Genomic DNA, 26,998 nt, shown 5'->3' on the forward strand with positions numbered 1-26,998 from the left:
TCACTCACAGGGGACACCCAGGAAGCACAAGCCACTGACTGCTAACTTGGACTCCTCACTTGGACCCTTGCAGAGCAGAATGACACGAGGCTGGCCAGACTGTGCTGGGGTCCTGCCCTCATCCTGGTCCCCAGCAGCAGCACCTGGGTGCAGGAGGAGGACACAGATGCTGTTGTCAGGGGAGCTGGGCCATTTGACAGGTGGGAGGTATTTTCTTATGTCTGGGGATGAGGTCACTGCTGGGGGCACCTACCTGTTGGTGTGTGGCCTGATCTGCCAGGCAGCTGCTCAGGGCCTTGTTCAGGGGTGGGAGCACCCGTGGAAACAGCCCAGTCAGACAGAGCCAGAGCGGACTTAAATGGTGGCATCCTTTCAGCTGGCAGCCAGGAGCCTGAGCTTTGAATCAGCTTTATAATTTGAAAATTGATCTCTTTGCATTGGGTGGTGATTTCGTGCTAACAAAAGCCATCGGGCACACAATGCTGCCTGCTCTACCTTCATGGTACCACTCTGGATTCAAAACATTGAGCCAGAGATGGGGATTTTCCACTCCTGGGAGTCTTGGGTAGTTGTGCCACCCTGTTGTGGGTGACGCGGAGATACTCATAGAACATTTCAAGTGCTCAGGAGCCACATATGACTGGTAGCTAGAGTATTGGACAGCCTAGGATTATAGAACATTTCCATTACCGTAAACATTGTATTAGACAGTGTTGCTATAGACTGGTCTATATGTCTCAGGGCAGGGTGGGGATCTACCACAGTGGGTGGGGAAAATTACTTGGAGAAGGGGAGGCCCAGGCCCAGAGGTGGCCAGTCCCGAAAGGCCATACCTGTCTCACCTGTGTGCGGCTCCGCGTTCCTGTGCAGGGCCCTAGTCATGTCATGGGACCGCAGCAATGCTCAGAGCTGCCAGGACCAAAATAGTGTAGGTTGTTTTCTTGGCCTCTGGCTAGGGAGAGGTTGACATTCCATTTTTCCCCATGGGCTGGTTCATATGTGCTTTCTCCAGATGGTGTGCTCCAGAGAGGTCCTTGCGCTCTGGGAACAGTTTACAATATAAATAAGGTCCCCCATGGAGTTTTGGGAGGGCTCAGAAGGCAGCCCACCAGGATGTGGTTTTCAGAGCTGCCCCGGGGCTCTGCACAGCCAGCTGCCGTCTTGGAAGCTTCTACCTCGTGCTCTGGGTGCAGGGATGCACCCCTCACGCAGCTTTTCTGGGTGGTGGATGTGTTCTCGGGCTGGGGCTTCCTGCCCTCTTTCCAAGTGTTGTCCCCAAACTCCTGGGACTCTTGGTTTTTGGAACTGGCAGCCCGTATGAGATGGGGGGATTAAGGGCAATGCATGGGGGTGAGTACAAAGATTAAGGTCTGGGGACAGCCATCTCAGGGGGAGGCGTGAGCTGTGGAGAGCTTACCATGAGTGAATTGGGGGCTGGGAATGCCAACGGTTGGGGACAGGGCAGCTTTTAAGTATCTGAGGGAAAAGGAGAAGTTAGTCTAGGAACTAAAATCGTCTATTAAATTTTGTCAGTGCCAAACAGAGAGTCTAGGAAGAAAAAATTATATACCACAGATTGAATGGAGCAAAATTAGAGTTCCAGCCTTCCCTGGCAAGCCAGAGAAGCAGGAGGAGCTCAGTGGCTCCAGTACAGCAGATGGAAACAGGGCGCTTTCCACTTTTGCCTAAGAGGCGCCCCGAGGTTACTGCGGGGGCAGGTGGTGTAGTGGATGCTGTCACATGGAGAACATAGTAAACAGAAAGAATGTTCTTGGGGTCAGAAATCCAGCCCCTTGTATCTCCGGCCTGGAGAAGCCCAGGAGGAGGTGTGCACCTTGTTTGTCACCATGTACCTGAGCACATGTGTGCGTGCATGTGGAGTGTGTGAGAGAGGGCTGAGGAGGCAGGGGTAGAGTCTAGCAGCTCACCGTGAGCCCTGTGCCTGCTGCAGCAACCCTCCGTCGCCCCATTCTGTGACCTTTAGTGAGTCAGACACTCCTTTGTCTTCTTATGTGTTAAATGCAGACATGCATGCTTGCTGGGTGTTCAAGCAGTTCTCATGCTTTGGGTGCCTTTATTAATTCAAATGCACTCTTTACATCTTTTCCTGCTGGATCTTGTGAGAAAGGTTAAGGTTCCGGCCTCACTGGGGTCTTCCTCACTTTATGCTTGGGATCTACACAGCGAGTGCAGGGAGGACAGGGATGAGTTAAGGGAGAGATGAGACATCCCATTATAGGGAGTGTCACGTCCTCCGTGAGCCTGATGTTCTGGTTAATGCAGTTTATCCCTGGGGCAGAGAACAGGAGGAAGGTGAAGGGAATATATATGGTGAGGTGAGAGTCGGTGTCACGTTGAGAATGTGGCTATGAATTGGGTATGGCAGAGAGGCAATTTTCCAGGCCTTGAGGAGTGGAGGCAGGGCTGTAATGCTACAGGGGCCAGATGGCGGTAGAGCAGGTGGCAACTGTTGCAGGACAGGAGGCAGCTGAGCAGCTGGTCTCCAAGAGGACCTGAGGGGTCTTCTTGGGAACATGCAGGGGTGGTAGCTATGTGGCATGAGTGATGCCATTCCCTGCCCTTTGTGCCCATGGTGGGCAACACTAATCTATCATCCTCAGAGTCCCTTAAGTATATAGCATTGTGGACAGTGATGTCAATCAATTGGCATAAAAGTTGAAACTTATTGTCTGTCACTGGTGTGATGGAAAGGATATAGACTGGAGTCCAGCAGAAATGACAGCCCCGCCAGGTCCAAGCTTTGGGCACCGACCGAGCATATTAGGTTGTTTTTCGGTTGCAAGGGACAGAGACCCAATAAGTCACTTAAACATCACAGTGCGTGGGGGAAAATTACTTGGAGAAGGGGAGGCTCAGCCAGCCTTGCAGTACAGCCCTAATGGAGGTCAGCCCCAAGAGGCCACACCTGTCTCACCTGCCTCACCTGCGTGTGGCTCAGGTAAGGGCTAACTTCAGGTGTGGCTGGATAAGGAATCTGGTGAGGTTGCTCGGGCTCTGCCTCTGGGGCAGACTCTCTCTAGGTGAAAATGTTCACATGGCTAAGCCAGGTCATGTGCTCTTCACAGGTTCCTGTGGGGACAGGGGTGGAGGTGGGGGTGATAGGTTCTAGAAAGCAGGTCACATGGGGAGCAAAGTTACCTTGGAGGTCAAACATAGAAGGATCAGCCCAAGATAAGAGTTGGAGAGGCGCCTGGGAGAGGTGCCAAGTGTTCATCTGTGTCTTAACAGGTGAGGAAAGGGAGGGGGTCAATAAGGTTGAGCCAGCAACCTTAGGACCCAGCAGCTTCCCTGGAAGACCCTGTGCACATGGACCAGAAAAGGTCACTGTGGGCGGCCTTGGAGGTCATGTATGTGCGACTGGTCTGGCTGCTCCGGCCACAGTCTCCCGGGCAGCTGAAGTGTCGTCAGATGCCAACCTCACCGCCCACAGTAGCACCCACTTCTCTGCGGCTTTTCTTGATCCTGCGGCACCTGGCCAGTTGACTAGCGGTACCATGTCTCAAGGTCACGCATGTGTTCTGGGAGATTCAGGTTTGGGCCAGGCTGAGCTGATCGCTTGGCAAACCTTACAGACTCTAGAGCGAGGCATCCAGCCTAACAGGCCAAACAGTGTTTGCCAAGCATATGTGCTGTCTTAGGGACAGTCTCAGAGGCTTCGTTGCCTAGACACCAGAGCAGGGCAGCTGTCCCTGTGCAGGTTGGAGCTCTGGGTTGCACTGGTTCCAATCAGGTTGCCTTCCTGACACTGTCCCTCTCCCCTACCCCATCAACCCCTGCCACTCACAGCTCCTTTTCCCAGATAGCAAATGCTGTCTAATGAATCACCCCAAAACAAAGTGGCTCACAACAGCAGACACCCTGTTATTGCTCAGTCTCTGTGGGTCAGGAATTCAGGAAGTTCTTGTGTGGGTCAGTAATTCAAAAAGTTACTGATTTGGGGCAGTCCTGACTTGGGGTCTCTCCTGGGGTGGCAGTCAGATGGTGACTGGAGCAGCTAGGGGCTGGCCAGGACTCCCTCTTGCCACATGGCCTCTCTGTTGAGGCTAGTCTGGGCTTCCTCACGGCATGGCAGCTCAGGGCTGAATGGCTGCCTTGTGTGGGGGCTGGCTTCCTCCAGGACGACCATCCGGAGACAGTCAGGAGGATGCAATGTGGCCCTTTTTTTTTAACCTATCCTTGGAAGTCACACAGTGTCACTTTTGCTGTACTTTATTGGTAAAACAGTCACCAAAGGCTGACCTCATTTCAAGAGGAGGGCCTAGATCTTTCTCAATGAAAGGGATGTCAGATATAAAGGGATTTGTTGACATGATTTAAAACCATCACAGCTCCCCTAGCCCCTCCTGGTCAACCAACACTTAAAGCCCAGATGGCTTTGAGGTAGCTGGATGTGACCTTACTCTAGTCCAGCCTTCTCATTTTATTATATTTATTTTTGTTTATTGGAACTCAGGTGCAGAGAGTTGAGTGAATCATGCTCCAGTTCATTGTACCTTTTTCATCATTGATTCATGCAATGACTGCTCGTATTCACTCACTCATTCATTTGTGCTTCCTCCTTGCCCCCATATCTTTTTTTTTTTTTCTTTTATTATTATTATTATTATTATTATCATTATTATACTTTAGGTTTTATGGTACATGTGCGCAATGTGCAGGTAAGTTACATATGTATACATGTGCCATGCTGGTGCGCTGCACCCACCAACTTGTCATCTAGCATTAGGTATATCTCCCAATGCTATCCCTCCCCCCTCCCCCCACCCCACAACAGTCCCCAAAGTGTGATGTTCCCCTTTCGCAACCTACTCATCTGACAAAGGGCTAATATCCAGAATCTACAATGAACCCCCATATCTTACGCTCATTTTCCTCCTCACCTTCCTTAAACAAGCATTCTATTCGATTTCATGAATATTCTTTCATTTGCATGGGTTCTTACAATACGTATTTTAATTTGTAGGTAATGTGTTGTGTTGTGTCTGTTTCTGCTGAGGTCCATACGTGCTGTAATGCACGGGTCTCATCTCTTGCCCACTTAAGATGAGGCAAGGAGACTACAGCAGAGTGACACGCCCAAGGTCACCCAGCTAAACCAGGACCGGAACGATCCTGGCCCTCTTCCGTCAGCATCTCACACTCATGTTTCCACGTGCCACCTCCTAACCGCCTGCGATAGCTTGAAATAAGGTTTTGAAAAAATTGTGAATCTGGGGTCCAGAGAGTGTCGGAAGTGCTCCTGTTTTCTATCTAGTAACTGTTGTGTTCTTTTCTCTTTGGCCACAGGTTCCAACTATGGGAGCCCACGCCCCGCCCATGCCAACATGAACACCAATGCGGCGGCGGGGCTGGCCCCTGAGCACATCCCCACCCCGGGGGCCGCCCTGTCCTGGCAGGCGGCCATCGACGCAGCCCGGCAGGCTAAGCTGATGGGCAGCGCTGGCAATGCGACCATCTCCACAGTCAGCTCCACGCAGCGGAAGCGGCAGCAATATGGGAAACCCAAGAAGCAGGGCAGCACCACGGCCACACGCCCGCCCCGAGCCCTGCTCTGCCTGACCCTGAAGAACCCCATCCGGAGGGCCTGCATCAGCATTGTCGAATGGAAATATCCTTTGTTCGCCGGGCTGGGCTGGGCGTGCTCCTGGGACCTGCACCCTGGGGCCAGCCCTCCGAGGCTCCCTGGGCCACAGGCTGTGTCAGCAGTGCTGGGCTACAAATGGGGCCTCAGGCCTACTGCATCTGCATCACTGGGGTGCCTTGAAATGCAGAGTTCTGGGCCCCACCCTAGACTGGATGAATCAGAATCTCTGGGGATGGGGCCCAGCAATCTGCTTGTATAATAAGCTGCCTGGGTTGGGTTTTTGTTTGTTTTTTTCATATAATCAACATTTGAGAAAATCAGCCTAAGAAGTTATGAAATATCATCTCCTGTAGCTGAGCTTGCCCAGGGGCCCACTCATGAGTTGGGGTAACCGTCGTTAGTTACATGCTGCCTCATTCCCTTCTTTCCCTCCTGTGCCATGGCGCTGGATGGTTTCATGGCCGTCCCTCTCTCTAGGGTGAAGGGGCTCAGGAGATGCAAGAGCCTAGTGGTCAGGGCCCCTGGCTGTTGGCTCAAGGGCCCTGAAGCAGTGGTTCTCAGCCTTGACTGCACATTGGAGTCTCCTGGAAAGTTCTAACAAACTACAGACCACTCAGTTCTACCTAGGCATAAAAACAAACAAACAACAACAGAAAACTCTGGGTAAGTCTAATGTGCAGACAAAGTTGAGAACACTGTCTAGAAGTGTTCTGTTTGTCCATATAGAAACAAGTGAATGGATCCTTCAGAGACAGTGGCTTTGAAGGATTGGGCTCTTGCTGTGGAGTTACAAGCCCCTTACTTCATCAGAATCCTGGGGCTGCAGAAATTGGAAAGGACTTTTTTTTTTTTTGAGATGGAGTCTTGTTCTGTTGCCCAGGCTGGGGTGCAGTGGCGCTGTCTTGGCTCACTGCAAGCTCCACCTCCCGGGTTCACGCCATTCTCCTGCCTCAGCCTCCTGAGTAGCCGGGACCACACGTGCCCGCCACCACGCTCGGCTATTTTTTTTTGTATTTTTAGTAGAAACGGGGTTTCACCGTGTTAGCCAGGATGGTCTCGATCTCCTGACCTCGTGATCCGCCTGCCTCGGCCTCCCAAAGTGCTGGGATTACAGGCGTGAGCCACCGCGCCTGGCCTGGAAAGGACCTTTAATCGCTGAAGTTCCTCCCCAACTTCCACGAGTGATGAAATTGAGCCCCACAGGAGAGGCTCTCCAGGGTCATGTGGTCAGGAACAGATGGGACTAGGACCCTGGTACTGACTGTGGGAATTTTTATAATAAGGATTCATCCAGGCAGGACTGCCATGTCTCTCAAAGGCCAGGATGGGAGCGTTAGGCTTCATCAATGAGTTTCTATGGAAAGATTTAAAAGTCTCAGGTACTGGTTGAAAGAAGGTAGCCTAGAGATAAAATTTCTGTTGAGACAGAAATGTTAGTTCTATAAATGTTTGAGGCCAGGTGCGGTGGCTCACGCCTGTAATCCCAGCACTTTGGGAAGCCAAGGCAGGTGGATCACCTGAGGTCAGGAGTTCGAGACCAGCCTGGCCAACATGGTGAAACCTCATCTCTGCTAATAATACAAAAATTAGCCAGGCGTCGGGGCACATGCCAGTAATTCCAGCTACTCGGGAGGCTGAGGCAAGAGACTTGCTTGAACTCAGGACGAAGAGGTTGCAGTGAGCTGAGATCACGTCACTGCACTCCAGCCTGAGCAACAGAGTGAAACTCTGTCTCAAATTAAATAAATAAATAATAAATAAATAAATAAATATTTGAGCCCCTCAACTTAAAAGTATTTTAAGAAAATGCATTTTAAAACAAGTGGCTGCAGCTGCCTGGCTGGCCTGCCTGAGTGGCCAAGCATGGTTTTAGTGCCTGGGGGACTGAGTGGGAGGCTCGGCTTTAGTCAGCCCCATAGGACTGCTTGCATAGCTGCTCACGGTGGAGTCAGGAGTGGGAGAGCTGAGGGCCCTGCAGGTCAGGCACCCCTGAGAGAAGGGCAGCAAGGCCCAGCGAAGCCAAAGGACTTGCCCTGAATCACGCAGCTGGCGACTGACAGAGCTGGGCTTCAAATCCAGGTTCCCCTGACCCCAAAGTCCATGCCCGTCCCACACCCCATGCATCCATAGTATTAGGCAGGACTAGGCAGGTACTAGTAGATACCAGGTAGGACCGGTTAGGTACTTGGGAGGATGTTCAGGGCCTGCAGTCCAGGTGCACTGGGACATGCCGGACCTGGATCCGGGCCTAACACCTACTCCCTGGGTGCTGTGGCCATCCCTCCGGGGGAATGTGCCTTCCCACCTGGAGGAGAGGAAGGGGGCCCAGCCTTAGCAGTGCCAGGTGGTTGGCATTCCAAGATTGCTTGGGAAGAGTGGCTGGACAGGGAAGGTGATAGCCTGGAGTACTAGCCAGCCAATTCTTCTTGAAAAAGTGGAATCTGACACTGTCATTAGGAAGGGAAAGCAGTTTAAAAAGTAATCTGGGCCTCAGAAGGCGACACAGAGCACTTCCCAGGGCTTACCTGGGTTCTCTGCTTTTCAGCCAGTGGCTTTTCTTCTCTGCCTGATTGGTTTTTACACATGATCTTCTCTGGCATTAGCCCAGTGCCCTTAGCATAAAGTGAAGGATGGATAGGTGGAGAGTCTGAATGAGGGGAGGGGAACTGATGGTGGTCAGAAACCCCAAGCTCAGCTGTCCCCCACTGTGGTGGAGGCAGTGAGGTGACATTTTCTGGGTGTGTGTGCACGGGTCTGGCTTGGCTGGGTTGCTGCGTCCTTGTCCCGATGGGGAGAGCACAGGCACCAGCTGATGGAATGAAACTGGCCAGCCTGTGGGCTCAGTGTCACTTTCCTAAGCAGGCGAGAAAAGGTTTGGGAGGCAAGAGGTGGCGTGGTAGGAGGGCTGAAAGAACTGCCTACAAAGGCTTCAAGGTAACTTTGGAGTGGATCAGTATAGAGTAGTCCTTAACACTGAGACTGCCTGAGCTTGGATCCTATCCTACCACTTGCTCTGTGACCTGGCACAAGTTAACATCTGACCCTTCTGTGCCTCAGTTTTCTCATTTAGAAAGTGGGGATCACAAGCGTACATTCCACACAGGGCATTTCTGTTGGGCCGTAAGAATGTGCCTGGCACTGAGCAAGCCCTTGGCAGAGGTCAGCTTCTGTCCTTACCGTCGCCAGCACCAGCATCAGCCTCTGTCTCCCATCATCACCACTTGTGCCTCATCCAACACAAGGGCAGCAGAATGTAAAAGCTTAGTCAGTCCATCTGGGTTCTGGTCCAGGCTCTGCTATATGCCAGCTTGGGGTCTTGGACTGGCTGCTTTACTTTTCACACCTGCAAAGTTGGGAGATTGACAGGTTCACTGTGTGGCATCTTTTTTGGTATCAAGGTGGACATAGAAAATGTTCTACAGGAAAGTGGATCCTCAGGAGTACCCACAGGGCTAGGGACACCAGTGCTAAGATAATCACTCGGGTTCCTCCCAGTTCAGAATTCTTTGACGCTGGCCCAGGGCTGCCCGTGAACATGTCAGAAGGCCGTCTGTGGCAGCGGAGTGAACACTGGACTTGGTGATCGGGAAATCTGGGCTGTAGTCTCAGCTGGTCATTAACCTGCTGTGGGGCCTTGGGAAAGTTTCTCAGGCTCTCTGGGCCTCAGAGGGTTAGACTAGATAATCTCTAAGGTCTCTTTCTGCCTCAATATTCACTAACTTTGTGAGTATGGATTTCCCTGAGAGAATTATGGTGGTCCCTTCACCCTGGATCTCCACCCCTCTCTGTCTTCCTCCTCCTCCTTCTCCTCTTGTGAGACTCCATGAACTGGGCTGCAAACTTGGCAATGGGAGCGGGGTAGGTGGGAGTGGAGCTGGAAGAGCATAGATGGGCCCTTCCTGGGAAGCTTCCGCTTGCTGGCCTTCCATGGAGGGTGTGGGGTGGTCCCTTTGGAAGGGGTATTATCACATTAGCTGATTTTTCTCTTGAGAGCGTGTCCTGCCCTGAAAATGTGATGAAGAAGTCAGGGCATGGGAACCTCTGCCTGCACTGCTACTGGTGAGGGAACCTCGGGCTGTCCCACTAGAGCCCAGCACACACCAAGGAAAAATCAGGAGGCCTTGGAATCAAAGCTTTGCCTGCTGAAGTGGGACCTCTGCAGACCAAAGGGGTTTCTATGCTGTCTGTGAGACTCAGCCTTAAAGAGGAGAAGGCTTTCCTTCCCTACACTCAGGACAGACTCCCTGCCATACTCTTGGGGGTCTTCAGGATCTCTGGAACCTGTCAGAGAATGAGTGAGAAGAAATGGAAACCACTCTTAACTTTAGTTTAAAAGATTAAAAATAAAATCTCCAAATTTCAATGAAACCCAGGGAAAGTCTCTCTGTCTTAGAATCCCGTTCCACCCATGTCCCCCGTTCCAGGTGGGCGTGGGCGCACAGGCAGTTCGGCATAAGCCGTGAAGAAATGGGGTGCTTGGCGCAGGCCATGCTCTTTAGAGGCAACCCCAGGCACACATGGGGGAGAATGAAGACCAATGCAATCTAAATAAATAAAAGGAGGGGAAAAAAGTTTTTAGAAATCTGTGTTTACTCTGGCACGCGACTGGCCTCCACTGCTTTTGACATATTAGGGAAAATTTTGGCGGGGACCCACTAGAAGCACTTAAAAAGGCATATGTTTCTTTTCAGAATACAAGGGGCTTGGAATGCATTGTTTAAACAAAATTCTTATGAATCTTTGATTCATTTTAAAAAATATGTAGATTATGTTTGTTTCACTTGTACTTTCTGTGGCATTAACTTCCTTAACTCCCTTTCTCAGACCATTTGAAATAATTATTTTACTGACTATTTTTGCCAATTGTGTGGCCTTAGCGATCTATATTCCCTTTCCAGAAGATGATTCCAACGCCACCAATTCCAACCTGGTAAGTCCACCATCCTCAAGTCTCTGCTTTTTCACTCGATGGAGAACTGCGTTCAGATCACATAGATGCACGGAATATGGGAGAGAAGTGAGACGTGTGTTTGGCGTGTGCAGAAGCCCTGCAGAGCTCATATCCCGAGTGCTGTGTTACTCTTTATTCAAATCAGCACCTGTCTCATCCCGGCCTGTTTTCCAAAAGAATATTCCAGTTAGGTGGTGGTGAGCTCTGTGTGTGTGTGTGTGTGTGTGTGTGTGTGTGTGTGTTTAGTAGCAAATCCTGTGAGTGCTACAAAATGTGCTGCAAAAGTTGTGAGTGCGGGTGTTTGCTGCAGCAAACATCTATTCTTGGACTGTGTGTTGTATTTCCTTTGAATGTCTTTGTTCCATTGGTGGGGTTTGCTCAGGTGATCTGGAGCGTTGCTGCATGATAAATAATTTCTAGAAAGCTTTTAGCAATGTTTGCTTTTGTAGCCAACATTTATTATTGAGTTAGAAAGGCTTTATTTTATTGGGAAAGGCGGCTTTCCATTTGGATTGTTGAGGGGCCAGCTCTGGCAATTTGGGGTTAGAATTGATCCATGGAAAAAGCAGAGAGTGTGTTTAATTTTGGCTGAGCTTGAAGTCATTACAAAGACTTTTGCTCCGTCTGGACATGTGAGGAAAAGAGCTCTGGAATGCAGTTGGCAAAATTGGGGCACTCCAGGATGCCTCTGTGAAAGGCGTGCGGGGAAAATCCCGTCTCTTTCTCCCCCTCCATTGCAGAGACACCGTCACTCGCCACGTGATTTCCACATGGCGTGTTTGGTCATCATAGCCACCGTCTTTCCCCTGCCGTCAGCACCTTCCTTTAATTACTGAGATGGAACCGTCCAATGAGATGGTTTTTAAAAGAAGCAGGCAGCTTATAGGATTCTCCTTTCCACAGCTGCTGGGCTGATGCCATCACAGGGTGCTTCTTGTGTTTTGTAACCTTTGACATTTCCTTGGGCCCTTTCAGCAAAAAACTCTGATGCACATTTTAACTTCTCAGCTGTCACCCCAGTGTTTTCAGGTAGCCGCTGATGCATAGCAGGTAAGGTGTTCACCGCCTGCAGGCTGTGGTGTCTTGTGGCTCAGCTTGGGGCCCTTTGTTGGGGACAGGCTCCAAAAATTTCAAAGCTGGGCACAGCACTGAGTGATGGCATCGGCCTCTGTCCATGAGGCCATCCGAAGCGTGACCTCATCTCTTAAGGGGCAAGAAATCTTCACTGTGTCAAAATAAATACAAGGCAAAGTGTCTCCCTGAAGCAGGAACTCCTTCCCTTGGTTCCGTTTCTTCCCTGTGTAGCCACCTCCTTCCCCTGCCATAGTCCTCCCAACCCTCCCACAGTTTCACATTTAATCTGCAACTTTTAAAGAGGAGCCTTCATTCCAAATAGAATCCCTATCTTGTTCTTAAGCTGATGACACTTTGGGCTGCTCAAGGCCCAAGCAGTGGTGAAAGTGTGTAGAGGAGTTTGGTTTTTCTTGGGTCCTAGAGATGGCCACATGTAGCCCCTTCACCCCTCGGTTCCCAGGAGGATTAACGGAGCCACTCGGCTTGCTGAGCTAGAGGGAAGCCCTGGGCGGGCTGAGACCCCTCAACTCTGGACCTCCTGGAGGAAGAGGGGCTCGTAGGAGAGGACAAGAGGTCACCCTGGACTTATTCTGGAGCTGGAGTGAGGTTGCTGTGTACAGATGATGTGGGAGGGATGGCAGGTTTTTTATCATACCACAGAGTGACGGAAGTATTCTAAAGGAGATGATGGGGCTGCTTGCACAACTGTGTAACTTTACCAAACATCATCGAATTGTATCCTTAAAGTGGGTGAATTTTATGGTATGGTAATGATACCTCAATAAAGCTGCAGATGACTCCTCATTCTCTGCATTCCACAATGTCACACTTTCCCTGGGGCAGTGAATGCTGCCAGCTGAAGGGGCAGGGGTGGCATCAGAAAACCCTTAAAACAGATGAATAAACACGACCTAACATCAGCTAATAAATCAGAACATGATTCTGCCCCACGGAGAAACCCATCGTGAGTGCTGTGACCCGGCCTCCTGGTCCCTGCTCTCTACAGCATCTTGAAGCTGCAGCATCTCTGCAGATGCCCCCTTTACAAAGCACATTCTCCCCTTGCTTCTTCCAGCCTCTCCTCCTGTGTCTACACGAACGTTTACTAGGCTTCTGCCCTGAGCCCTCTGATTTTCTTCTTCTGCACTCTTCCTTTGGGGAGCTCATCCGTGTCTATAGATTTAAGTTCCCTTTCCAGGTAAGTTGTTGCTAAGACTGACATCTCTAGTGCTAAGCCTTTCCAAAGGCCTGGCCCCATATTTCCTGCATTGGAGAGGCCTGTGGACTGGTGCAGCAACCCCTGAGGCCTGCACATCATTACAACCCGAGAAAACTCCAACCGTGCAGACCCTAGCACCCCTGCGGATCTGATTCACATTTAGTGGTTCTGGGGCATGGTCTGGGGATGTGCATTAAAAAAAAATTCCTCATAGGGATGCCAATGATTAGTCAGCTTTGGGAACAACTGGCCTCTTGGGCAGAGCAAAATTTGAGTTGGACAGACCTGACTTCAAATCTTGGCTTCTCCACTTTAAGATTAAGTGTGGGCCAGGCGTGGTGGCCCATGCCTGTAATCCCAGCACTTTGGGAGGTTGAGGCGGATGAATCACGAGGTCAGGAGATCGAGACCAGCCTGGCTAACACGGTAAAACCCCGTCTCTACTAAAGATACAAAAACAAAAGTAGCCAGGCGTGGCGGCGGGCACCTGTAGTCCCAGCTTCTTGGGAGGCGGAGGCAGGAGAATGGCGTGAACCCAGGAGGCGGAGCTTGCAGTGAGCCGAGATCACGCCACTGCACTCCAGCCTGGGCGACAGAGGGAGACTCCATCTCAAAAAAAAAAAAAAAAAAAAAAAGTTAAGTCTGAATCTTAGTCTGAGGTTATTTAGTCTTTCCAAACCTTAGTTCCCCAGCTTGTAAAATGGAAGTGACCTCAGAGGGTTCTAGGGAAGAGTAGGGCGGGCAGTGACAATTATATGTGCCAGGATGTCTTGCCGATACCTCAAGCCCCAAACAGAACTCATTCTCTCTCCCGCCACACGACCGTGTCCCCCTGAAGAAAACAAAACATAGCCCAGGTGAATGCTGCTGCTTTTCTTTTCCCTTGGCCGGGCTGATGGCATTGCTGGCCTCGCTGTCACACAGAACCATCTCTGACATCTTCTTCCCCTTGCCATGCCCATCTGAGCAGGAATCCAGTCTTGGAGATTGTAATTTGCAATGTATCACATTTAGCTTTCTTTCTGTTCTCAAAGTCATTTGTTTAGACTTCCTGTGCCTTAGTTTCTTCATTTATAAAATGGAAATAATAATAATGACAGTACCTACCTCATAGGGTTGTTGTGAAGATTAAATGAGCCAAAATATGTAAAGCCCTTAGGAGAGCGCCTTAGTAAGGGCTAAGTGTTGGGTCTTGTTAATAGTGCTGGATACTGTTGTTATTATTGTCATCATCATCATCCTTGTCAACCTAACCCAGGCCCTGTTGCCTTTCTCCTGGACTCTTACAGTCACCTCCTTCCTGCTGTACTCGCTCTGGTCTCTCCTTCCACTGATCTAGCTCGTGTGTGTGTGTGTGTGTGTGTGTGTGTGTGTGTGTGTGCAGTCATTTGCCAAACATCTATACCAACAGATAGGCACTATGATTAATAGGGAAGATAAAACTGTAAACAGAAGTTTAAAATAATGAAAGGTCTTATAAAGGGCCAGGGTGGCAGGGTGGAAGAACTGATTCATTTTGCTGTAGAGAAAGGATTAATGTCAAGTTTCACATAGGTTGACATATTTGCATTGCATCTCTCAAGAAGAGGATGCCATAAGAGATACTTCAGGCTGAAGTATACTCATGTGCAAAGGCATGAGTATACATGTGGTCACATTCTTTAGGACCAGAGGAAGGGGTGCTGGTTTTGAGGGAATGAGAAGAGCCAGGTGGTGGGGGCTTGATGGCCCATGCAAACTGTTGGACTTCACTGCAGATGAGGAGGAGGCTCGAAGGCTTTAACGGCAGAGGAGTGCTCTTGCAGCATGAGGAAGATGGCTCAGACGGAGGCCTCACTGTTTGTGAAGAGAAAAAGAAAGCTTGCCAGAGTCCAGATGGTGGTGACAATAAGGATAGAGAGGGGGCAGTCGATTTAGGAGGCAAGCTTGCCTGGATGGGTAACCAGTTGGATATCATGGGTGGAGGAGAGAGCTGGCTCCCAGGATGGTGATATGAGGAGCCAGATGCCCTCAGCCAGGAGAAGGACTTCAGGAGGAAGGTCATAGTTGAGGGGCAGGGAATGATACGTACGATTGGGGATTGTCAAGTGGAGGAGCCCATGGAGCGTGAGGTTGGGGATGTCCTACCGGCGGTTGACAGGGGCCTGCAGCCCGGGAGACTGTTTATGCTGAGGATGGAGACTTGGGGGCAACAAGAGGAGAGACACAAGGAGAAGCTGTAGGTATGGCCCAGAGCACCTGCATCAGGGTGGAGTGGGAGGGTAGCAGTGATCACAGCCAGACCCTGGAGAGCAGTGACGTTTGCAGAGGGTGGAGGAAGAGGAGCAAAGGAAGGTCAAATACCACATGTCAGGAAGGCTTAGCCCGAGAGGTAGGAGGGGAACCTGCTGAGAGTGGAGTCTTAGAAGCTAAGGGAACAGAGAGTTTAAGATATCCAAGAGGGGCTGGTTGGTAGTTCAAAATCATGGCTCATGGCAACTCAAGGCCAATGAGAAGAGGATTGGCCTGACTGTGAGAAGAGCTGAGCTTAGGGCCAAAAGTAAGAGAAGAGGATATTGATCTGTGTCTGTACCCCTATGGAGGCCCTGAAGTAGTAGGTGCATGACAACGGTTTGCTGAGGTTCAATGCTTGAAACATTCCCATTGTTGTGCCAGAGTGGGATGCCCCAAATCACTTATGTACCCTGAAAATGAGGCTTGAGAAATCCTCCATTAGTTTCATAGCTTTTTTAAAAAAATTAAAGAATTGCGATTTCAGAGCCCTACTCTGAGAAACAGCAAAGAAGAGATGCTGATGCACCTGCAGCAGGTGGCTCTCAACCCCTGTGGGAAAATGCATGTTCCCAGGCCCTGCTCCCAGAGATTCTGACTCTGGAGTGGGCCCTAGGAGTTTGAATTTTTAATAAGCTCCCCTGGGGTTCTGATGCAAGTGGTCCTGGGCTGCTCTTTGAGAACAGTGACCTAGAATGTTCCTCATGGTGTGATTGGATCCACCTTCAGCTCCCTCCGCAATCAGCTCTGTCTACCCACAAGTTCCCTTTAGGATGCAAGCAGAAAGACGACACACGTCAACTGCTGAGAGCTTTCCCACTCCATTGGGTTCAAGAATAATCTATTTAGCAAAGCACACTCACACTGTCCCAGAATTAGAAAAGATTCTTCTTTTCACACACACTTGCAAATTCACATCTGTGCTCGCTCCTGCTCTCAGATTCCCTCGCAAACTCATCGGCTTCCACCCATTCTGTTGCAGGCCCTTTCCTTTCTCCCACTTATTTTTCTAACACTTTGCTTTCTTCTGTTTCCAAGAGATGAAAAGTATTCCAGAATAGAGTTTTTTTTTTTTTAAAAAGATCTCTCTCTCTCATTATTTAAATAAAAGTCTGTTTGTTGTATGCTCCATCTAACATACACTTTTGCACCAAAATCCATCATCTTTGTTATCTTTTCCTCATGCTAGTGAAGCGTAATGAAAGCTGAACTGGGCCATGACATGACAATTCTTTCTTTAGATTCAGCACTGTTACTGGCAGTGCCACCTCTATGCAGCACGTCATTTGTAATACAGCAGCTGTAACCCTTGTCTACCAAGAGCTGTTACCTGTTAGGTAGATTGTCTGATGTCTGTTGAACAAGCTCTGCAAGCGGAGCCGACTCATTGTGTGTGGAAAACTCCCTGTTCTCTGCATACCCTGAAGTCCGCGAAGACTTGGCTTGAGTTGAAATATTAAGAGAATATATTTGGCATTTGACCTTGTGCAAAGAACAGTGCATGTACTTTCTGGAGCAAGAGCCAGGCTTGAAGTGGAGGTGAAGAGAAGAGGGGATGAGGCCAGCAAAGGGATCATCTTTTGGCTGGGCTTTCTTCCTTCAGAGGCTGTGAGAGGAGAAGCTGTCCGTCAGAGGGGCTTGAGCTAGACTAGGAAGAAGGTTGAGATGTCAGATTTGCCCGTTTATTGGTGTAAAATTGGGGTAACCAGAGTTGCCTCATAACCTGGCTGAGAGGATGAAGTGAGTTAACATAAGTAAACTTCACAGGACATGCCCAGCACAGGCGAATGTGTGTTGCTCTTTGGAACTGTAAGCCAGGCTGAAGGCCCCTCCCCTCTGCCTGGTCCCTGGGGGTAAGTCAGGGTCATTGGCACCTTGTGCTAGCTTTGGCCTCAGAAGGGTGGGAGAGAAGAAACTAAAACACTGTGCTTTTTGGCAGCTCTGACCCAGCAAGATTAGTGTCTGTGTGCTCACCCTTGCCTTCTGACTACACAGGGAGAGAAGCTGGGATCCATTAATGGCCAAAGAAGAGCTCCAGAGGGAGAGCACTGGTGGGGGACCCCACTCCCCCACCGCTGGGCTTTGTGTGTCTCTTGCCAGTCCACTCAGGAGGTGCCTGTCAGCCTGAGGTTCCCCCATTCCCACGCAGTGCTGGGTTGAATCACCCGACATGGGGCCCTGCACTTGGACCACCACCGCAAGTTCTGAGATGCGTCTGAGCCCTGTCGCCCCCCGTGTTTTGAGAAGTGAATGGAAATGCCAGTTTGGGTTCCCCTCCTCTCCCTGCAGTGAACTGTGTTTTCTTTTATTATCAGGTTTGCCTAAGAGTGAGAAGTATTTTTATAGGGCTTTCATGCATCAACAATAATGATGATAATGAAATGAGCTTTATTATTGCTATCTCTTATGTGTTGTCCTAATGCAGCAGGTGTTAGGGTTTGCAGAAATGCTAGGGTTATAAAATACACAAATAGATAACTGCAGGGAACAAACCACATAGCTACTGTATCATGTACAAACACCCTGTCCTGTGCTGTGCAGTGGGGTGTGGAAGGCAGGGTGGAGAGCCTGTTTTTGGATGAGAGAATGAGCTTGACACAGCGCATTGGGAAAGTTCTTCTACTGAGTTAGGTCTCCCCTCAGATTTTCCGGCTGAATAGGTCTGAGTGGGACCTGGGTGTGGGTGTGTCTTAAAAGCTATACCAGAGCCAGAGTTGCAGGCACTGACCTAGGAAGAGAGATCTGAACTGTGTGGCCTTAGGTCAGTCATTTAACCTCTCTGTTGGTGTCTCTTTTGGCACGTGGAGTAGTAACGCTTGCTTAGTCATTGTAATTGCCTTTATTGAGTGACCACCAGGTACCAGAACTTTGCGTGCAATGTTTCTAATCTCCACAACTGTAAATTATGCTATTTATTTGTTTACTTGAGGGTAGAGAATGTATCCCTCTTGTTCACGGCTGTATCCCCAGTGCTTTGGCAATAACTGGCACACGTAAGGCTCTCCATAAATATCGGCTGAGTGAACCCTGGGTGAATGAATGGATCCTGTGAGGTGTTCTCCCTTTATTTCAGATAAGAAAGTAAAGTCTCAGAGAAGTAAAGTGACTTGGTGAGGCAGTGGCAGGGCTGTAGTTGGAACTTAGGACTGTATGAAACCACAGCTTGGGTTCTTTGCTCTGTTCCCTGGGATGTGTAGGGTCGCTGTGAGTATCCAGTGAGGTATATGTGAAAATGTTTTAAAGATTAAACACTCTGTAGCAGTATTAACAGATTAAAAAAAAAAAAAACCAAAAAAAAACCCCACAAAATTTGGTTCTGTTGCAAAATAAATTCAGTAAGTACCAAGTGAGCCAAAGGTAAATACATTATTTTTTTTTTTTTTTTTTTGAGACGGAGTCTCTCTCTGTCGCCCAGGCTGGAGTGCAGTGGTGCGTCGGCTCACTGCAAGCTCCACCTCCCGGGTTCACGCCATTCTCCTGTGTCAGCCTCCCGAGTAGCTGGGACTACAGGCGCTCGGCACCATGCGCAGCTGATTTTTTTGTATTTTTAGTAGAGACGGGGTTTCACTGTGTTAGTCAGGATGGTCTCGATCTCCTGACCTCGTGATCTGCCCACCTCGGCCTCCCAAAGTGCTGGGATTACAGGCATGAGCCACCACGCCCGGCCAGGTAAATACATTATTATAAGACTTCTCCAAGCCTTTAACACAATAGCAACAGACACTACTTATGAGTTCACACCATGTGCAGATGCTGTTCTAAGTTCCTTGTGTATAAATGCATTTAAACATGATTATAGCACGATAAGATGTTATTATCCCATTCAATAGATGAACACACAGAAGCTCAGAGAATGTAAATAATTCACCCTGTGAGATGTAGCCCTGAAGCGAAGTCATGGCCATGCAGAAGTGGGCGAGGCATCTCCCGGTCTGTGTTCTTAGCCATTCTGCTACAGCTGCCTCCTTGTGTGGTAAGGTGCTCCGTGAGTCCCTGGACTAGCCAGACAGCACATCACCTTTCCCACTCATACCATCACAGACATCTTGAAGAATGGTGTTCCTGGGCTCACACCTTTGGGAAATGCTGCTCTGTTAAAACCACAGAGGAGAAAACTGTTGCCCCAAGAACCGATGCATTAGGAGAAAGGACAGAGCTGGGAACGGGATGAGACACGTTGCAAGGCTGGTGTAGGAAAGGAGCAAAGACCACAGGACTGTCTTCATCAGGAACATGGCATTTCAAAATAGATGGCAGCTTCTGGATGGGTTTGTGCTTCATCTCATGGTCATAAACCCGCAGAGAGCCTGGGGCAATTGTTTGACTCAGTGTTTACTCACTGAATATTTCAGAGAGAGTAGAAAGCATTGTCTGCTCTGCATTTGCCAGCGGATGGGAAAAGAGAGATGATGATTTGAAGTCTAAATATGGTGACACCTCTTGCTCCAGTTTTATCCATCTTTATTCATTTTTTGGGGGAGAATATTCCAAATAAATTCACCGTTTATGTAATAGAACCCCTTTCATGTACCAAACTTCTTGTAATTTAAGTATATTTGAAGGAAGTCTTTTCAGAATATAAAATACAAATCCCTGGATCCTTAAAAGAAAAATCTGAACATATTTCATCCTTTTTCTAGGACTATACAATTCTTAGGAATTTCAATGATTGCACCTGTTGTAATGCTGGAGAGCTGTTGGGAGAGCTAAGCAACTCGCACAGGGTCCCAGAACATCCTGACCTGGGGAAGATTTGGGGTGTGCCTTTCATGCACCACGCTGTTGGGGTGTCAGCCTCCTCCAGCACCAGCCTGATTAATTTGCTCCTCCCTCTCTCCTGCAGGCTTGGGAACCAGTTGATCAAGTCCATTACAGTTATGTGCAAAGTTAGAGTAAATAGATTCTGATTGAGGACCTACAGGGCTTACTTATGAATAAAGTGCATTAGCTTTAATTTATGGGTTTTATAACATTGATTTTGGCTTCTTAGAAGCCATTTTTCCCCTTTATTCTCTTTGTTCTCTCTAGTTTCTGTGTGATTGAAGTTGTTGGATTGGCGCCTTCTGACTAATAATAATAGCAGCAATAACGTCAGCCCTTATGCTGCTGGCATTGCTCTGACTATGGTCCGTGTGTTAACTCATTTAGTCAGCTCGACTACCCCATGAGACCTTTCTTGTAATCACCCCATTTTAAAGATGAGGAAGGGGCACACGGCAATGAACTAACTTGCCCAAGGTTGCATAGCTATGAAGCAGTGGAGCTGGGAGTCCAGCCTGGGTGTGTGGCTCCCAAGTCTGTGCTTTTAACTGCTATGCTGTGTGACCCCCAACTAAGGTGTAAATGGGAAGGGTATTTTGCTTTGAATACGGTGCCTTAATTATCAGGCCTTCAACTAGAGTTTATGCAGTGTGTGTGCTTCTGTCTTTGCCAAGAGGACCAAGGGAGGAGCAACAGTGAAGGAGAGAGTGAACGTCCCCAGGCTGGGTGGTGTCTGTGGGGGTCCTGGGGGCATGCCATGGAGCCCCCAGGCCATGCCACTTGGAAAGCATAAGGGGTAGGCAAAGGGGAGGCTTTTTCATCTGCTGCTACCTGAGAGGTAGACTTGGCTTTGAGGCCATATTTTCCCAGGGATCAGTGATTCATATTACCTGAGATCCTCAACCAAACAGGCCCCCAGGCCTCCTCCTAAATAGATGAGAATCTCTGGTTGGGGTGAGGGAACCCAGAATCAGCCTGACCTTCTGAGACAAGCTTAAAACTTGGGGGACCCTTCTCGTGGACTGAGTCCTTGGAAGCAGATCCTAGGAGCTGCCTGGGCCTGCATTTGAACTTGGGGCCTTCATGGGACCCCAGTCAGTACTGGTGGTTGGCAGGGCTCACAGCGTACCATGTGGGGGACCCCGTGGCGCCCCGCCCGGGTGAGAGCAGACCCCCTCTCATGCCGAGAGGCTCCACAGATTCTGCCTGCGCACCCTAGGCCCTGCTGGAGACGTGGAAACATCAAAGAGCTATGGCCTGAACACCAGGATGTGGGATGGGTAGTAAGAGAGTGCTGAGCTGCATGTCGCAGCCCTGGGCTCGGGTTCCAGTTCTACCTCTGCCTGGTGGCACGGCCTTGTCACTTCACTTCTCTGAGTTTTAGGTTTCTCGGCTGTGAAATAAAGATACTAATTCCTACCTCACTGAGTTATGGCAAGGGCAAATGAGAGTATAGATAGAAATGCTCCGCCCAGCTCTACCAAAAAAAAAAAGTATATATATATATATATATATATATATATATATACACACACACACACACACACACATTTGTGTATATATACATGTATGTGTATATATGTACATATGTATATACATATATACATATGTATATATGTATATATGTATATACACATACACACACATTAGCTGGGCACGGTGGCACCTGTAGTTTTAGCTGCTTGGGAGACTGAGGCAGGAGGATTGCTTCAGCCCAGGAGTTCAAGGCACCAGTGAGCTATGATTACACCAGGGTGATGGGGCGAGACCCCATCTTTATTTTTTAAAATGCTCTGGAAAAATGCAAAGTGCCATATAAACGTAGAAGCATTATCGTGATCATTATTACTCTTATGATTAAAACTAGACAGATATATTTGTCTCTAAAATACTGTTTTTTTCTGGCACATTCCTCTATGGACCTTTTTCCTCAGCCTCCTCTCAAGATAACTTAGAGATGCAAAAGAACTAGAAGCCAAGTTCCAAATTTAGTTCTTGACCTTTCCAAGATGGGTGGTGAGTGGTGTGGCTGCAACCTGCCTGCTGCCAAGAGTCTGGCAGGGTTGCTGGGGTCCGGGAGCGCCAGGCCAGTGGACCCTGTCTTTGTGTGCCGTCCTGGAGCCGACACATCGCCTCACACAGGCGCCCCTGCTGGGAGCTCATGCGGGCCACTCCTTGTTTTCTCACTGGGTCTAGTTGAACTCCGGCACAGCCAAGTGTAGCTGCTGAGTAGTTCGTTTGGTGCTGTCCTGCGACATGCAAACCCCTTCCTCAAATGCATAGCAGAAATAATGAGAAAATCCCAGGGCTTTACTATCTGGTCTCTCAGGCGCACAGTCAGAAACATGGCCTGGGGCAGCCTCTCTCCCTGGCGTCTTTGAGTCCTGAGGAACAAGGTCAGGCATCAAGAATAAGGAAGGCCGGGATATCCAGGAGGAGACCTCATGTCTGCACCGAGGCTTCGTCAGATCTGACTGGAAGTGCTGTGGTCCCTGTGGCCGGCCTCACGGGGCTGGGGAGCACAAGCCTTGGCACGGCCTGTGCTTGCGGATGGATCCTCGTTGTGTGGGGAAAGGCAGGTGGCAGGTGGTGGATGCTATGCTTGAGGGCTGGGCTGTGTACACAGCTCACAGTGTGGAGGTGCTTGAACCCTGGGAGTTGGGCACGGTTGATAGGGATGGGCCTTGTGGGAGAAGGTGTCAAAGGCCAGGACGTGGTTCCGAGTCCCACCTCTGCCAGACTGACCAGAGAGAGCAGGTAAGAGAGTGACCAGCAGCAGGCCAGGTCACTTCCACGCTTCCTGCCCATCGGAGGAATGTTCCAGAGGTTATCCCGGAGAGAGGTGAAGCCCAACATGGTCTTTCAGCCACAAGCCGGGCTCCCCTTCCCCTTCTGCCATGAGTGGAAGCAGCCTGAGGCCCTCACCAGGAGCAGATGCTGGAGCCATGCCTCTTGTGCAGCTTGCAGAACTGTGAGCCAAATACGCCTCTTCTCTTTTTAAGTAACCCTGCCTCAGGAATTCCTTTATAGCAACACAAATGGACTTAGACAATCCCCAAGGCCCAGACTTGGAGTCCCTTCTTGTAGGAAGTTTTGTCTGCTCCTCCATGACTGGCTTTGGTGCTGCCCTCTGTGTTTCGGTAGCATTCTAGATGACCCCTATCAAAGCACGTTTAGCCTCCTGTTTACTCATCTGCGTCCCTCATCGTTATTTGTTTTCTAGCACTGCTGTGAAAATACCATGCATTTTGTGGCTTAAAACAATAGAAATTTATTGTCTCACAGTTCCGGAGGCCAGAGTTTCAAAATCCGGGTGTCAGTTGCATTGGTTCCTCTGGGCACTCTGAGGAGCGTGTTCTGTGCACCCACCCTGGCTCCAGTGTTGCTGGCAGCGCCTGGCATCCCTTGGTTTCCAGGTGCCTCCCTCCAGATCTCTGCCTCCGTCCTCACATGGCGTGCTCCCCTGGGTGTTTGTCTGTCTGTGCCCAGCTTTCCCTCCTCTGATAAAGACAGCAGTCATTGGATTAGGGCTCCTTCACCTTAATCCAGTATAACCTCATTTTCACATGATTCCATCTGCAAAGACTTTATTTCCACATAAAGCCCATCTGCAGCTCTCACCAGCAGCGAGCCCTGTGCAAGAAGGGATCACATCTACACAGATCCAGTGCAGTACCTGGAGTACAGCTGGAGCCTTGTGCGTGTCTGTGAGGGCCAGGCTGTTAGAGTGTTTCTTTAAAGGAAGGTGTGCTTCAGTGTGGATGCTGGTCCTGACTGGGCCGCTGCCCTTGCCTGTTAGCTCCAGACAGGGTGGGCTTCTGTACCCGTTTACAGTATAGCTGCCTGAGGCACAGTGGCATGTGTGGCAGAGGGGATCTCTTGCGCCCCTGAGGTCCTCCAATTATATCTTAGTCCTGCAGCTTAGCACCAATGCCTCCTCATTCTCTCCCTCCTCTGCCCACTGGCCTCAGACATGCACCCTAAAGATGGGAGGATGCAGAGTGTGAACTGGAGGTGTGGCAGGTGAGGCCGCTCCCAGGACACAGCAGGCCTCATGTGACATGCCCTGGCTTCTGGCTCCCTAAGCACTGAGGCCATCCTGGGAAGGGCTGGCCTCCTCCCTAGCTCTCACGGTGCTGTGAATCAGGTTTGGCAGGGGTCTCAGCAGGGACTTATCTCTGCCACAGTTCAGTCCAAACAGGATGAGCAGCTCTCGGTGGACCAGCGGTGACCCAGGCAGCTCCTGGTGCTGTGTACCAGGCTAGGAGCTTTGGAGGGCATCCCTCCCTGCAGACCCCTCTCTCACTGCCCATGCGGCTGTGTGTTGTCATCATATTTTGGCAGAGAACCTGTCCCATAACCAGAGAACCTCTGTCCTGGGACAGGGACAGGCTCCAGCTCACTCTGGGAACAGTCACGGTAGGTGGACGATTTGCAGAATGGTCAGAGACCCTCCAGCAAGAGGATCCATTGTTCACGACCGCAGGGTGATTTCTTTGGGATTGCAGACAAGGGCCTCCCAGTCACTTTTGGTTTGGTGTCTGTTCTTAACACAGTTCCCGAAACATAGAAGGCACTCGATGAGTATTTGCTGAATAAATAACTGAATGAATATGTGAAGAAGAGAAGCTGTTCATGGACTAGGGATTCTGGCAAGGTGTGGCATGGCTGAGAGAGCACCAGACGAGAGGCCAGCAAGCCTCCATCTCAGACCTCTCTCTGCTCCTCACCAGCTGAGTGACCTTGGGCAAGTGTCTTTGCTTCTCTTGACCTCTGTTCATTTTTCATAATCTAGGAGTATATGTAGAGGATTCTTTTATGTTCTGTGCATCTGTGGTCTTTTGCCTGACAAGTAGACCATTTGACTTGATATGAGCACATTCCTTCATGCATTCCTTCTGTCATATTTGTTAAATGCCTACTGTGTACCAGGCTAGGTGCTGGAAATGCAAGATGTGTGGAAACAAGGGTGCACAGGGTCTCTGCCGTCACAGAGCTTACGTTCTTATGATGCCAGTCAGTAAACAACTGGCAACTTCATACACGCGATGCTTTCAGAGCATTGTGAATATTAATACTATGGAGAAAGTAAAGGAGATAATGAGGTGGAGAGTTCCAGGGTGAGGGCCCACCTGGAGCCAGTAGGCAGGGAGGGTCTCTCTGAGGAGGTGGCACTGGGGCTGAGAGGTGGTGACAAGATGGGCTGGCTGTGGGCAGACCTGGGGAAGAGCCTGCGGGCAGGGGACAGCAGGGCCAGGACCCCGAGGTGAGCAGGGCCCCACTGTGGCTGCTGCTCAGGAGGGAGATGAAGGAGGACGTGAGTGGGGTTGGAGGGGCAGACACGGGCTGAATTATGTGGGCCAGCATGAGGAATTTGTTCTGAGTGTGACGTTGGCAGGTCTGTGTGCTTCCCAAGGCTCCAGAGGAGCAGGAAGGATCTGGAGGAGGGTTAGGAAGGTAGCAGAGATAGGTGAGGGTTACAGCCTTGACTTTAGCATTCCCAAAGCGGTTGATGTGGTTACCAGAGGGCCTGGCCAGAGCTCACTGGGGGTGAAAGCCCTGGATGGTGCAAGCTGCCATTTCTCGAAGGGAAGTCGGTCATGGAAACATGTCAAAGGGACCTGCCAGAAGCTTCTGGGATACAAGGCTCCTGTGAGGTGTTTCCCCGTCTCTTTTCTGTACACTGTGGGCTTGGCCATCCAGCCGTCATTCCCTAGCAACTTCTCTGCATCCAGATCCACAAGAGAAACCTTTCTGGTCACCCCGTAAGGGATGCAACCTCCGTAACGAGCACTCAGGCTCCTCGCCAATGAGGGCTGCGAAGTTCCAGAGGGTTGGCCCATGCAGCAGGCCACTCCTTAGCGCCTCTGGCCCTGGGTAGACTTTGGCCTCAGGGGAAAGGAACGTGGAGACAGAGCTCTGGACACCCAGATTGCTGTATATCTGACAGCGCTTGGCCCCCATCTATCTGGAAGTGGGGTGAGGCAGACTGCATTTTCAAGCTCAACTCTTTCCTTTATGGCAGCTGGGATGGGTGACCAGCCCTGTATAAGCCACAATAACCCAGCCTGCAGGAGGATACCATAAAGTGGAAGCCAGGCAGCTCTTTGAAGGGATGATGTGGGAAGGGTATCCTCTCCTTTCCAGCATTCCTTCATTTGGGGAGCACTGCCTCCTTGAGACAAGACTCCGTACTGGGGAGGCAGCACTGAGTGGGGAGGTCCCTGGACTGGTGGGGGACAGCCACCACCTGGCACGTGACAGTGGCGAGGAAGCCTAATGCTTATGAGTGCTGCAGTGTGCAGCTCTGTGCCTTACACACGTCACCTCCCGCCATCTCCCAAGGACCACGTGGGGTGGATTGTACAGTCACGCACTGCATAACAAGGGTCTGATCAACGACAGAGCACATGTACGATGGTAGTCCCATAAAACTATCATGGAGCCGAAACCTCCCTATCTTCTTGCCGTCGTAATGGTGCAGTGGCACACATTACTTACGTGTGTGTGGTGATGTGGCGCTGTTGTAAACAAACCTACTGGGCTGACAGTCTTATCAAAGTCTAGCACAGACAGTTCTGTAAGTACACAATACTTGATAATAAATGACTGTGTTACTGATTTATGTATTTACTATACTATACTTTTAACTGTTATTTTAGAGTATATGCCTACTTATTAAAACAAACGTTAACTGTAAAACAGCCTCAGGCAGGTCCTTCAGGAGGTAGCCATAAGAAGGCATTGTCATCATAGGAGATGCAGCTCTGTGTGTATTATTTTCCCTGAAGACCTTCTGGTGGGACAAGTTGTGGAAGACAGTGATATTGATCCTGACCAAGGATCCTGATCCTTGATATTGACAGTCCTGGCCTAGGCTAATGTGTACATATGTGTGTTAGTTTTTAACAAAAACCTTAAAAGTTAAAAAAAGTTACAAATAGAGAAAAGCTTATAGAATATGGATAAAAGAAAAGTATTTTTGTACAGCTATACAGTGTGTGTTTTAAGCTAAGTGTTATTACAAAAGAGTCAAAAAGTTAAAAAAATTAAAAGGTTTGTAAAGTAAAAAAGTTACAGTAAGCTAAGGTTAATTTTTAATTGAATAAAGAATATC

General features: G+C 49.7%; 1 protein-coding gene across 18 annotated transcripts in view; it reads left to right on the forward strand.

Moving 5' to 3' along the window:
* Positions 1 to 26,998, forward strand: part of LOC129009980 (voltage-dependent L-type calcium channel subunit alpha-1C) — a 716,779-nt gene that overhangs the window by 138,001 nt on the left and 551,780 nt on the right. For all 18 annotated transcript variants that reach the window (XM_063672311.1, XM_063672312.1, XM_063672327.1 and 15 more), the window contains exons 2-3: positions 5,308 to 5,629; positions 10,430 to 10,535. In XM_063672311.1, the coding sequence (XP_063528381.1) occupies positions 5,308 to 5,629; positions 10,430 to 10,535 (428 nt within the window). The remainder of the gene's footprint in view (positions 1 to 5,307; positions 5,630 to 10,429; positions 10,536 to 26,998) is intronic.

Source organism: Pongo pygmaeus, chromosome 10 (assembly GCF_028885625.2).
Source record: "Pongo pygmaeus isolate AG05252 chromosome 10, NHGRI_mPonPyg2-v2.0_pri, whole genome shotgun sequence".
NCBI lineage: Eukaryota > Metazoa > Chordata > Mammalia > Primates > Hominidae > Pongo > Pongo pygmaeus.